The sequence below is a fragment of the Hyaena hyaena genome, unplaced genomic scaffold (genome assembly GCF_003009895.1).
Source record: "Hyaena hyaena isolate Hyena2069 unplaced genomic scaffold, ASM300989v1 scaffold_674, whole genome shotgun sequence".
NCBI lineage: Eukaryota > Metazoa > Chordata > Mammalia > Carnivora > Hyaenidae > Hyaena > Hyaena hyaena.
In genome coordinates, this window is record NW_024081309.1 from 807,333 (window position 1) to 821,597 (window position 14,265).

At 37.2% G+C, this 14,265-nt stretch overlaps 1 protein-coding gene across 2 annotated transcripts in view; it reads left to right on the forward strand.

Moving 5' to 3' along the window:
• The first annotated feature begins 3,950 nt into the window (after positions 1-3,950).
• ANK2 (ankyrin 2) overlaps positions 3,951-14,265 on the forward strand; it is a 232,677-nt gene continuing 222,362 nt past the window's right edge. For both annotated transcript variants that reach the window (XM_039217257.1, XM_039217258.1), the window contains exon 1: positions 3,951-4,085. In XM_039217257.1, the coding sequence (XP_039073188.1) occupies positions 3,951-4,085 (135 nt within the window). The remainder of the gene's footprint in view (positions 4,086-14,265) is intronic.

The window sequence follows — 14,265 nt, forward strand, 5'->3', positions numbered from 1 at the left end:
CTTCCAGATTGATAATTTAAATCTGTTTGGTCAGGGGCACCTGGCTGGCTCAGTCGATTAAACATCTGACTTCAGCTCAGGTCATGATCTCGGGGTTCGTGAGTTCGAGCCCCGCGTCGGGCTCTGTGCTGACAGTGCAGAGCCTGGAACCTGCTTCGGATTCTGTATCTCCCTCTCTCTTTGCCCGCCCTCTGCTTGTGTTCTGGTCTCTCTTTCTCTCCTTCTCTCTCTCTCTCTCTCTCTCTCTTTCTTTCTCTCTCTCAGAAATAAACATTAAGTAATTAAAAAATAGAAATTTGAGCAATCACAATACACCAGCAGTTTATATTTGCCTTTCCTTTGCCCATACTTGTTTAGGCACTAAACTTTAGTAGCCGGACTTTGGTGCCACCTTGGAGCCCTAATGATAAGGAATATGAGTGTTATTGTCTTCAGTAAGTAGAACATTTTTCTATTAGGGAAAGGATGGGAAAATTTCCCTGGGATGAAGGAAAGAGAGAAGGGCTGAAGACTAATTGCTAGTTGTGTAGAAAAATTATTTTGTAAGATTTGTTAACATATTTCTTTTCTGGTTGATGTTCTTAGTATACTTTATAACATTTTTTTTCTTTTGAAACAAAGCACTAAAATTCTTTTCTAGGACAATTCACCCCAAACAATAGTAATATTTTTTCGAATGCTAATAAGAGTGTTTATTGTAAACGTGGAAATGAAATAAAAAATCTATCATGTGCAAAAATGTTTAAAATTCTTAAATCTGTCACCATTAATGTGTAAAAAGAAAGTCAGCGTAGTACAGTTAAATAGCGAAATAAAAGGCAATGTAGGGGCCGCCTTTTATTCATCTACTTAACAAGCATTTAAAACTGCTGTGCACATTTTACATTTGTAAAATGTGAGGTCAAGAGACAAAGCATATTCTGTAAATAGAGCAAATAGCTAATAATAGTCCCAACTTTGTTTTAAAAATTAGAACAAATTAAGGGACTAGTGTAAGTGTAATTAAGACTTGTAGGAAAGAGTGAATTTTAAGATGTGCTTTGAAAGAGACAATGAGTAGGGACTGGTGGAGAAAGGGAGATGTATGCTTGGCTGAAGGAGAAGCAAACTTGAGGGCATAGTGGTAGAATGGGTAATGTATTAACAAGACGGAAAGATTCCAGGAAACAATCCATGCTGTAAAAGCACTACAAAATTATTTATCAAGCACCTAGGGACATCATTTCCTAAGCTGGAGTGGTTAAATATTTCCTCTCACACATGTAAGTACAGGGATTCAGATCTCAGCTCTAGAGTGAAGGAATGTGGTTAGAGAGAAATTTTAGGATTTGCCTCCGGATTTTAAGTTGCATGATTCTTTATTAAAAGGCTGTTGAGGGGCGCCAGGGTGGCTTAGTCGGTTAAGCGGCCGACTTTTGCTTAGGTCATGATCTCGCGGTTCGTGGGTTCGAGCCCCGCGATGGGCTCTGTGCTGACTGCCAGCTCAGAGCCTGGAGCCTGTTTCAGTCTGTGACTCCCTCTCTCTCTGACCCTCCCCTGCTCACGCTGTCTCTGTCTCTCTCCTAGAAATAAATAAAAATATTTAAAAAAATAAAAAATAAAAAAAAATAAAAGGCTGTTGAATATTAAATTTTTACGTTTTAAAAATAGTCAACTAATTGATTCTAAAAGAGAGAAAAAACTGTACCTCTTTTAACACCTAGCGATATCTTGGTTTATAATCTGAATAAGATCATTGCTGTAAATTCAAGAAGAAGCACCTGTTGTAAGGCACTGTAAGGCTCTCAGCACCTTAGAGAAGATAGGAAATTTTGAAACACATCCTTTTAGGAGAGTTTGTAAACACATTGTTAACTATCATTGCTTACTTAATTTCTACAGTACACTATTCAAGTATGTAGAGCATTTAATGAGGAATTACTATATTATGATAAATCACCAGTTTATATAAAAATAATATGAGCAGCACAAAAGGTTTTGCTTGGTACATCTCAGCTGCCAGTTTGATCTTGTTACTGATATTGAAGCTTCATATTTATGAATACTTTCACCTACACCTGTCACATTTTTCTCTAATTTTTTTTAAGTTTTTGTCTCAATTTCAGTTAGTTAACATACAGGATAATGTTAGTTTCAGGTGTACAATATAGTGATTCATCACTTCCATACATGGTGCCCATCACAAGTGCACTCCTTAATCCCCATTAAACCTTTAAAATGTTTAGATTATTCTTGTCTTTAACATGGATGGAGAAATTATGCCCCCTTCACTTTTATCATAATATTATTGGCTCAGTCAATACATTTTTTGAAAAAACTTTTAAACTGTGCCATCATCTGTAGCTGAAAGATAAAAATAATTTCACTGAATACTGTTAGTGCCTCCCAGAAATTGAAATGTAAGGATAGGATCCTTATAGTAAATAACATACACTAGGTTCTTAAGCTCTGGGATAAGGAGCTATTCAAAGAGGGTTGGTAAAACAAACAAACCAGCAAGGAGTTATTAAGAGTCAACAATCCAAAAATACCATTCTTGGACTTGAGTTTGTTAGGGCTTTGGACTCCAATATAGATAGACTGTTTGAGGATTGCTGTTTTTAATTTAAATAAATAATAAAAATGAGAAGCATTTCTAGTTTAAAAAAATGGCAAATCAGAGAGGTGAATTTTATCCTATCAAATGGAATGTGATTGATTTCTAACTCTCTTCCACACCTTGTGTTCCCCAAATGATTGCTTTCAATTCAGTAGATTTCTTTAACATTTAGTATTTAATATATAATGTGGGTAGGTGATAACAAAAATCTAAATCTTTATCCTGCCATTGAGTAGCTTGAAACCTGTTTAGAAGACATAAAATAAAGAAAGCAAATAACAAATGAGGAAGGATAGGACTGATAGTAAGGCAAGGACATATGTAAAGTTTTAGAGAAAACCCTAATGGGGGGAATAAAGCTTAATCGATAATAGTCAATAACAAAATCTTGACGTGTGTCATAACTGGCTTCATAAATCTCCTGTGCATTTGCTGTCCTCATCTCCATGGGAAACAATTTCTTTCAAATATTTCTAATATGGTTTCAAAGATAGTACATATGTTTTTGAAAGCCATTCTCAATGATTTTTTCACAAAGCTGGAGGAAACACTTTCAGAATATTAAAAATTAAACTTGTAAGTAAATCAAAATGTTTGCTCTACTGTGGCACATTCATGAATAACAGAAAACCATAGATACTTTGTAAAATCCAAAACATCCATACCAGGGTAAAATGAGCCATTTTGATTGCTGTGTTTCCAACGAATTTTAAATGCTGCAAGGATGACCAGTTATTTTCTGTAAAAGATCATGAGAAAGACAAAGTATGTAAGCTGAGTGCTCACCTCTTGGTTTCAACAATTACAGAAATAAATTCTAACTACTATGCCGGTAAAGCGAGATCACTAGCAGATTTGGTGTTCTGTGTGAGTAGAAAGACAGAGGGGGGAAAATCAAAGGATTCAAAGGCATTCACTGAGTAATGCAAAAATTCTCATATGTGGAGACATTTTACACAGCAGGAACTTAAGTCCATGTGTAGAGCAGGCTGCTCACATGGTGAAAAACAAAACAACACCGCCCCCTCCCCTGCTCTCTCTCTCTTGGCCTCACCCCCCTCACTCCATTGACATGCATAGCTGGCCTGGTAGGTGTAAAAATAGACTGGCAGAGCCTGAATTGGAAATGGTCACTGAATGCAGCCTGCAGTTGCCGGGGTTTTGAGTTCTCTCTGACACCAGCAAGCCAGCCAGCAGATGGGGAGAACTGGTGAGGGGCGTGTAGGGGAATTGAGCAGAGGAGCCAAGGATCATCTGGATGAATTGTCCACATTAGTGTCCCCTGGGGAGCCCTGGACAGAGCACAGAGGGCCAGCACGGGGCCAGTGACAGCGGGAACCGTGAGCGTGAGATGGGTAATGCAGCCCTCTGCCCGTCTTGTCATGCGGATAAGAGCGTAAGAGCCCACAGACACATGCAGGAGTTGGACAGAACCCCAGACTACTATGGCTGTAACAGCGAGGACACCCAAGAACTTGGGGTCTGGGTAAGTTCTAAGCCACAAACAAGAAGGAGGAGAGGATGGTGGCATAAGAATCAACAGTGGACCTCATTGGTCAACCTCTGAACTGACTGGAAGGAAGTAGACAGAATAAAACCAATGTGATCCAACTACCCAACTGTCTCTGGTTCAGTGGCACACTGTTGTTTCCTCCTGGTGCCACGCAGTGTCACATGTTTGTTCCTCCTGAGTTGGCTTTAGCTGTCAACTGACATTTGGAATAAGCAATGATGCTGTGTTTTTAATTCGAGATTGTGTCCAAAGCTGAAACATGTATTTTATTATAGAGTGCCTTTCCGTATTGCACTTACATTCAGGCTGTCAAATTCTTTTGTCTATTTATATATTCACGTATAGTTCATTTTCCATTAGGTCACAGGGTATTTTTTAAGCATATGCTAACATCGAATCCCAGTTGCAGCTTATAAAGGAGTTTTTCTTCCACTATTTGACCAACTTCAGTAAAAAGGTCTTTCAATACTGCCCTGATTATAATAATGCTGTTTTGTGCAGAGGCTTATAAGTCGAGCAAACATTTAAGTGACTTTCAGATTTTAATAATCCATTGTCATGATATGTTCTTTAAAATGGTTACAAAGGTTTATTGTGAATTGGGGAGGGGGCCAAAAATCTCTTTCTGAAATATTTTGATTTTCAAATTTGCTGGAGAATAAAGTTTGTTTTTGATCTGCCAAGCCCAGGAGTTTGACCTTCTTGCAAGTTATTTATTTCAGAGCAAAACCACGAGACTAAGCTATGTAGGATTTCTGAGTAAAAGAAACAGAGGAGTTGGACTCCTATTTAGTTCGTGGCACCTGATATTTCCAGGGGTGAGAATAAGAAGTAGGTGAGGGGTCTGGGGCGCTCTTTGGCATTCACTCTGACCTGAATGAATTTCATGATTTCCTAGCATTGAGAGTCAGACCACAGTGAAACTGAAACAGAAACTGAGCATTTATCAATAAAAACCATGTGTCGAGGCAGTGCGTGCAGTCAGCAGAAGTGAAAAGAAAGTCTGTCGGCACTGTAGTGAAAAAGAGGACATTGCTTCCAGAAAGGGGATGCAAGTCACCGGGCAAGAGAATAAACTTGAAAGGTGGGGAGTTTGGCAATCCCGTGGCGGGAGAGAACACCTGCCAGAACAGCCACACAGCTGAGGTTTCTCCTCCTGGGTTACGGTTTAATTATCCGCATCCACCAGGAGAGTCACCCCAGTTTTCTGATCGGCCACCTCTGGTGAGATTTCTGAACTGAGGTGACAAAAAAGGTAAACTTTTTGGTAACTTGTTAGTAACTTGACATGCTTGCTTTGTTGCAATATGTAAATATATTTCCTGAGAAGTAACCGTCTCGTTTAAAAGGTCATTTCTATGAATATTTTTTATTAACTTAGAATGTAGACCATTCTTTCCAATGTTAGTTAATAGATCCTTCAATGTTTTTGTTACCTAGGTGTATTCCACTTTTTCACCTTTTAAACATCATTAAGAACAATGTAATTCATGAAAATAAGTTAAAGGTGCTTTAAAAATTAAATATAGGTAAACAAGAGCAAGTGTCAACACGGTTTTGAGGTCCAAGGGCTGGAATGAGAAATTCACTCACAACTTCGGAGTTCCGAAGACAATTAAAAATGTTTTAAAAGGAAGAAATAATTACCAGCAAGATCATTTCCTTGTTAAAATGTTTCCATTCCTATTTTTGTAGATACTGGTTCTGAAAAATGGGAGTTGACTTTACAATCTGATTTCTCTGGATTAAATAACATTCTTATAACCTACTGGTTAGTGAATAACTCTCTGTCACAGATTTTATAGATGGAAACATATAGCGATTGCTGTGACTTGGAAAGTTATAGTGGAGATGGAAATGCACCTGCTGTCCACCTTCCAAAGTGATGCTCTACTCAGAATTTCTCCACTTCGCCTGTGGGACCAAAAAACAAAAAAGAATTTTTAACACCAAGGATGACTTAAGCTGAATATGTGGTTCTATCTAGCTGAAGTTTTCTGAACTTAAGAACTCTATCATCTTTTCTTTCTGTTAAGTAGGTATTAGAAGACTGATGTCACAGACTCTCTAAATCATCGAGATAACTATGTTCCTTAGTCAGTTTCCATCATTCATATTCGTCGCAGTTAATGGCAAACAGTTGTTAAGAGCTTTAGACCTGATCGACTTACATTTTTATTTTATTCTTTTTTGGGGGAGCAAGGCAGAAACTGGCCACTTTTTTCTTAGAAATAAACTTAGAAATGTTTTATATAATTTATTGTGTTGTTAGTCCAAAAATTTCAAATAAATTTTCCAATTTTTTTTTCATAACCAGAACTCAACTTATGGGAAAAAGTAAAATCTGAGATACTAAAACTGCTGGGCTTTATGTAAATTAATACTTCATTTTTTCTGTAAGTTTTATTTGGAATTTTGAATATTCTGGTGCTTATTTGTATAGACAAATACAGCAATGAGGAATAAGTCAGGAATTGTGTTAGAAGTAAGTAACCAACAATAGTTTCTCCTTGAACAATGTCATTGCTTGTCCATATTTGCAATTCCATGTATAGGCTTATAAGCTTTTTATAAAAATGTTAAGAGAGAATCAGACTAGAATAATTTCCAGATACATTACATAGCAAAACACAGAAATGATAACCCCCCCAACCCCCCGGAATAAAGAAAAAGAAACTCAGTATTAGTTTGGCATTATGATCATTCTGTAAGTTTTAAAGTAACTTTTAAAGTTACAGTGAAAAAGATGAACAGCTAATATGTCACAAAATTTCTAAAGTCTATGACTGGACAAATAATATATTATTTTCATAACACATACACTAATTAATGCTTACACTCCAAAGCAGAGTTAGCAAGCTTCTTCTGTAAAGAACTAGTGAGTGAACATGACAGGCATTGCGGGCCACCTGGTCTCAGCACTTCTCTCTGCTGGTGTAGAGCAAAAGTGGCCATGAACAATAGATAAACAAACACATCTGATGGATTCGAACTGTTACTAAATTTTTCTACTATTATTCAGTTGCTAACTTTTCAATTGCTAAATATTAATGTAGTTACTATTTTTCTATTTTGTGAAATCATAATATAAGTTACCATTAATATGTTACAATTCCATTGGCAACAGTATAAAATATGATAATATTTAGTCTTAGAAAATCGCCTTGAGAGTGATAGACTTTCCTAGGTATGCTGTAAATTTTTCTAGTTATTTGAAAAGCAGTTTGGAAATACACTTCAAACCCTAGTTATAATTTCTGGTTTTCACTTTTCCAATGCAGTAAGGACTCTAGTAGCAGGGAGGAGTTTGCATGGAGACAAAAGAGTAGACAAAACTTCTGGGCAGATTCCACCCCCAACAGCAGATAATGGGCTAGACTGGACTCTAGTCCACTTGTTGTGAGTATTCCCAACACTCATAAGCATTCCTCCTTTCACTCAAATTTTAGAGCCCTGAGAGAATTCTACACCCCAAGACCTTATTCCAAGTCCACCAAGAGAATAACTGCCTTCCTAATAAAGCTGTAAAGCTCCTGAGCATTATGTTAGGGTTTTCCTCTGAAATGTGACTGCCTCTTACTTTAGACTTAAAAGGACTTGAAGATCTGTTACTGTCACAGGTTTTTTTTTTTTTCAATTTTTAAATTTTTGTGAATTTCATCATAACTGACGCTCAATGTTATATTAGTTTCAGGGGTACAACATAGCAATTCGACTCTATGTTATGCTATGCTCCCCACTAGAATACTATTTGTCACCATATATTGACTATATTTCCTGTGCTGCAACTTTTCTTCCCATTATGTATTCATTTCACAACTGGAAGCCTGTATCTTCTGCTCTCTTTCACCAGTTTTGCTAATCTCCCCACCACTTTTTCATCTAGCAACCTTCAGTTTGTTCTCTGTTTTTATAGTTCTGATCCTGTATTTTTTGTATAGCCTTTTCTGTTTTTTAGATTCTACATGTAAGTGAAATCATATGGCATTTGTCTTTCTCAGTCTAATTTCACTTAGCCATGTTGTCACAAATTGCAAGGTCTCATCCTTTTTTATGGCTGTGTAATATTCCATTATATATGTGTGTGTGTGTGTGTGTGTGTTTGTGTGTGTGTGTGTGTGTGTACACACATCTTCTTTATGCATTCCTCTACCAATGGATGCTTGTGTTGCTTTCATATCTTGGCTATTTTAAATAATGCTGTGATAAACATAGGAGTACCTATAATTTTTGAATTAGTGTTTTCATTTTCTTTGGGTAAATATCCGGTAGTTATCACAGTTTGACAGTTCCTTACAGAGGAAACATGTGGGGCAGATAGGAGTCAAGAACAAAGTTCAGCTGTTTTTAAATTCTTATTCAGAATAAGTCTGAGTAATGGTTCTAGTTTTTCTGTTGATCACAGAAGGGAAAACGGAATCATCCCTCAGATTCCTTTTCAATTTCGCTTGTGCAGATAACTGCTATACATATTACAAGTTCACCTACGAAAGAAGGAGTTCTTAGAGATGCCTTATAGTCTCTGCCCGTGTTCCCAGGATAGCTATATGTGGGACATAAATCAGAAAAGCCACGCAGAATCCAAGAAGGCTCCAGAGGTATGGCTTCTTGACCATGCTTTGGTAAAGTGCAATCTAGAACAACACGAACAAGATCATTTCATGTTCTTCTTCGCTTGTGTTTTCATTATGGCATCACTTTTAGATTTGTATGTTGCTCTAAGTGTACTGTTTTCTCGCAGTGAGAACGTGTGTTTTTTCATTGTAGTTTCTTTGCTGTATCCTGTTAGTTTGCTTTGTCCCCAGAGCAAAACCATAAATCTGTTGCTTCATCACCAACATTACTTAGGTTACCTGTCTTAGCTGATTTTTGAGCTATTACATTCTTCACTTTTTTATCAGTTATGCTCAGAGATTTTTATTCTCTTGTTTCATTTATTTGAACATTTTTCCAATTTCTGTGAAGAATTTTATCTTGTTTATATCAAGGTTTTGTTATTCTATAAATTTTCCTATGATTTTTAGACCATGAGCGATAGTTTCTGATATTGTGGAAACGTTTTATTTTTTTCTGCTGTGCTGAAGCAGAAGATGGTTTGTTCATCAGCCAGTGTTTAGTGAGCTGGGCCTAGTTCTAAATGTTGGTGACGGAATGATGACAACACCTCCTGTGGTGTGGGGACAGGCTTTAATCATAGGTTGGGGATGGTGCAGTGTGCTGCCTCACTAAAGTAAGAATGTGCTGGAGGTGTTCAAGGGACAGAAAGAGGGCATGACTGAAGCAGGGTGGACAAGGAAGAGAGTCTGGGAGGCAGGCACAGGCGTACCTTGGCAGAAGTTTGGATTACTTTCTTTTTTTAAAGTTTATTTATTTTGAAAGAGAGAGAGGGAGAAAAAGAACATGTGTGTGTGTGCAAGCCAGGGAAGGGCAAAGAGAGAGAGAATCTCAAGCGGGCTCCATATGGTCAGTGCAGAGCCCTACGTGGGGCTCAAACTCATGAGCCAGTTAGATCATGACCTGAGCCGCAGTTGAGAGTGAAATGCTCAACTGACTGAGCCACCCAAGTAGGTGGATTTCTTCAGAGAGAGCCACCCAAGTGCCCCTGGATTTCTTTCTAAAGGCAGTGGGTCTTGGTAAAAGAGTTTGGATTTCATTTCAAGTACATTGGGAATCCGCTGGAGGGTTTTAGTCAGGGAAATAGTAGGACTTCATTTATGCTTCGAAAGCTTTCCCTCTCTCTTCCCTTGGTGAAGGTTGGATGGTGAGTGCAGCAAGAGTGAAAAAAGGAGGCTAATTTTAGTGTCCTGGAGACCCTGAGGTGTCTGATGATGGAGGGTCAGGTGTAGGGTGAAAACGGAGAAAGTCAGAAGCAATCAGGTCGTGGACATGTTTCTGTTTCTATTGAGGGATCGTCTCAGCATTGTAAAAGAAATAAGGGACTTTTGGCTTACGCAGCTAAGTACAAGACAATTCTATTTATTAAGATGGAATGATGTGTGTGTGAGAGAGAGAGAAGAGAGGGAGGGAGAGAGATGTGATTCTCTATCTAATAAACCAAGCATGTCAGTATGTCAAGACAGTGAACATTTTTCTTCAGTTTTGAGTTCTTAGAAGGTAGAAATTAGAGACTTTAAGTGATACAGTGAGCATGAATGATCACCAGTAGCCTGTTTATAACTGCTATAAGGAAACTTCCTATAGTTCTGATATTAACTTTAAAAAGAGCCAAGAGTATAATGAAATCCATTCTGATAAAATATGCAAAAGAATATGAAATGATACAGAGCATGGTTATATAACTTTTGGATGATTTATTTAAAGATAAACGTTGAAAGAAGATAAGACATGGATCTTTCCTCCAAGAGCTTTCAATTTTAGTTTGAGAAGTAGAACTTATCCACATGTAATCAATTAACCATATAAGGCAATAGGCAATTAAGTAACAATGGGAGTGGTAAAATAAGGACCTCTAAGATGCTGAAGAAGGGGAGAAGCAATGCAGGGTTGTGTTTGGGGGATGCCTCATGGACAGCGCTGATGTCCAGCCAGTATGCAGCAGAGCAACTGTACTAATTGTTCATACTTTGAAATGCTTCCATACACATTAATTAAACAGTTGCTTCTATGAGCCCACCTTTAAGCTGTGTCTTCTACTGAGGCTACCTGGAACTGATTTCCAGGATTTCCTAGTCCATTCCATCCCCTAAATAAGCAAACAAAGGAATAGTGCCTGGACCAGCAAGGGGCCTCCAGGACCACCTGCGTCTATCTAGTACTACTGCCAGCATCCACTGTGATTGGTTGGTGCCTAGGCTGTACCAGTTGTTAAATGTTTTAAATATCCCTCTGCTAACGGAGAAGTTGGAGCCTGTAGTAAATCTTGGAAGCAGAGTACGATCTTGGTTCCTGTTGAGAAGAAAGTATATGCAGTAAGCATTTATTGAGCATCTGCTAAGTGCCAGGCACTGGGTCTACCAAGACGCATAAGACATGCAACCATGGCTTAGAGAATGTCATCCAGGATGGACAAAGCAGGAGTCCCAGTAAGGCCAAGGTGTGGTGAGAAGCCACAGGGTGTTGTGGGACAACTAAGGATAACAACTCAGAGGGCTACAGAAAAATCACATCTTGAAGCATTATGGGTAGATCACAAAACCAATGTTGGAGTCAAGAGTAACACTGGAATGATAGAGAAGCAGTATGTAAACCCCCATGGCCATGACAAAGCTAGTTTCTGTTGGACATGGGTGGAACTCATGAAATTTCGATAGTAAGTGTGGAATCAAATTATCAAGAGTTTCATAAGCCACACTTTAGAATTTGAACTCTGTTCTAGGGAAAGATCACTGACTGCAATCTGTATTAGAAGAATCGATTAGATTGCGGATTGCATATCAGAAGCTCCGTCCTCCTTGTGGGGCTTAACACAGTACCTGGCACCTCCTTGATGCTTACTGTATATTTGTGAAATTTATGAATAAATTAATGGCTAGGAAATCACCCAAGTTAGCCAATCTAGTTGTGGATGTTTTCCAGCTGCAGGTGGCAAGCCCCCAGATGCAACCAGAGGCTGTGAAAACGGCACAAAAGATATTTCTAAAAACATTTAAGGAACTTGGTAACTAAGAAGTTTTCATTATAGCCTTCTGTTGAAGAAAGGAATGTACCTTTACTGAAAATGCATACACATTACTGCTGTAAAATATCAATCGTATGAAACGTCCTTACTCTATAAAATATATATTTCCTTGAATTATTATACGTTCTTTAGATTGAGTTGTACATAAAATGCAATAGTTTGAAATTTATTGGAAGATTGCATTGTGATAAGAAGAGTCATTATAAACAGTATCTAATCTAATACTTCTATTTTATTTTTCTTATAATGAGGTTCATCGAAACCAAACAAAATTCTTTAACTGAACTATGTAATATTTCTAACAGTCCTTCTTCTGCTGTACTTAATAAAATTACTTCCACTGTACATATAGTGGCTTTTTCAAGGTCACATGTACGATGGAGCTGACAATACTCTGTGGAGAGAGCTGTTTTTTCAACCATATTTTGCTTCCTTCCCACACAGACATCTGTTGTACTTCTTATCTACTTTCATTTGCTGTCTTAGATTTAATGCCCTTTTAGTGAGTCAAATTTAAAATTATGTCACAAGAAATATCTACTGGTTTACTGATTCCTTTATTTTCATTGAAAGTTCCCCTTGAAATTTGGGGCATATTAGATCATATTTGACTGTCAGAACTTTCAGTGTTTGACTTTTCAAAGCTTACATTCATGTCATATTTGTGTGGGCTTATGTGACTATAGTAAAACATTCTTGTGCCTTTCTTTAAATTTGCTTATAAGAGGAGGGGAGGGGGGGATGGGCTTGGAGGAGGACACTTGTGGGGATGAGCACTGAGTATTATGTGGAAACTAATTTGACAATAAACTATTTGTAAAAAAAAAAAAAACTTGCTTATAAGAAGTAAAAATACTACTATGATCATCCAAAGTATGATCATTTCAGTGTTATCTTTGTGCTAACGAATTATATCTAAAAGCTATGCAAAAGCCAGGTGTTTAAATAGTAGAGATTGTGAATTGAAATTGTGTTTTTGATGAATTAGAAATATTGCTGCCATATTATTTTAAGTGTTGATTTTTTTGTACTTTATCTATGGCAGTTATTAATGACTTACAAAAGGGGACTTTGAAGTATTTTCTTTTTAAAACAATTTTAAATTAAAATATTAACATTATTTTTTAATGTTTATTTGTGTTTGAGAGACAGAGACACAGAGTGTGAGCTGGGGAGGGCAGAGAGAGGGAGACACAGTATATTCTTATACAGTATATCTGATACTCTAACAATTTCTATACTCTGGCTAACAGTTCTATTAAATAAGCATATCATGTATTTAAACATTAAATTTCTAAGATCGATAATTTGTCTACTAAAGAATTGTCTGTTACTTTATCAAGGATAGATATGACAAATCAGATCAGTCCAGGCAGAACTACTGTATTAAAACTAGAGCTGAAGTCTTTGTAGATTTGCCACGTTAGTATCGTATCCTTCTAGGTTGTTGACATTCTGAAGGAAATTGGAAAGCATCCACTAAGACCTCTAGTAAAACAGAAGTACGTAAAAAATGTGTGACTCTTAACTTCTCGGAAATCAGTGGTTGTCTCAAATAGTTTTTCCCCCCAGATTTATAAGGAAAAAAGCAACTTTTAGAGATAAAAGGGATTCAAAAAATTTCTACCCATAAGCTGTATGTTTTACAACATTGTCCATATATCTATAATACATAATTATTGTTTTTAAAAAATGGCTTATCATATTCAGCTTCTTGTGCATTCTTACATCAAACATTTTGACCAGCTAAATGATTGATGATGACATAAGGAATAAGGCATATTTGAGTTGTGTACAAAGGTGTATTTGAATTGTGTAATAAATACATAGAATAAAAGGTCTAGTTAATCCTTTATGTCAGCACCTCCCCAAGTGTGTTCTGTAAACCACTCACATCAGAAGAATCATCTGGGGTGTTTTAAAGTGATGTAGATGGCTGAGCCCCACTCAAGACCTCCAGAATTAGAATCTCTGAGGTGGGAGTCAAGAATATCTATTTAATAAGATTAAGCATGATCTCTAAGTAACCCTTAAGTGCACTAAAATATGGTAACTACCGCTTTCTGTTCTAAGAGGTTGATTTTATTAAAGAGACAGGGCTGAATATGTGCCATCGGCACAGAAGGGCACAAGAGTTTAAAAGCCCTTCACATTTTATTAAGATTCTTCTAATCCAGGTTCATTCGACTGATTGCCAAAATTCTATTTAGTGGCAATTGCAGAAGCCAAGAACACACAGGACACATGGGAATGGAGTCTGTTTTGCTGGCAAATGTTTCACAAACTTGTCCGTATATCTGTAATACATAATACTGAATGGGCTTCTGCACTTCTTACATGATGGTTTTAGAAGTAAGAAAGTGCCTGCATTACACTGCAATGGAATATCAAACCACAGCACTTAGAGTACACTTAAGCTCCACTTCCAAAAGCTAATAATTACTGTATGTGTATATAGCGGCCTTTAATTCATTGTTTAATCTTGTGAATTCCCATCAGATATCTAGGCACTGA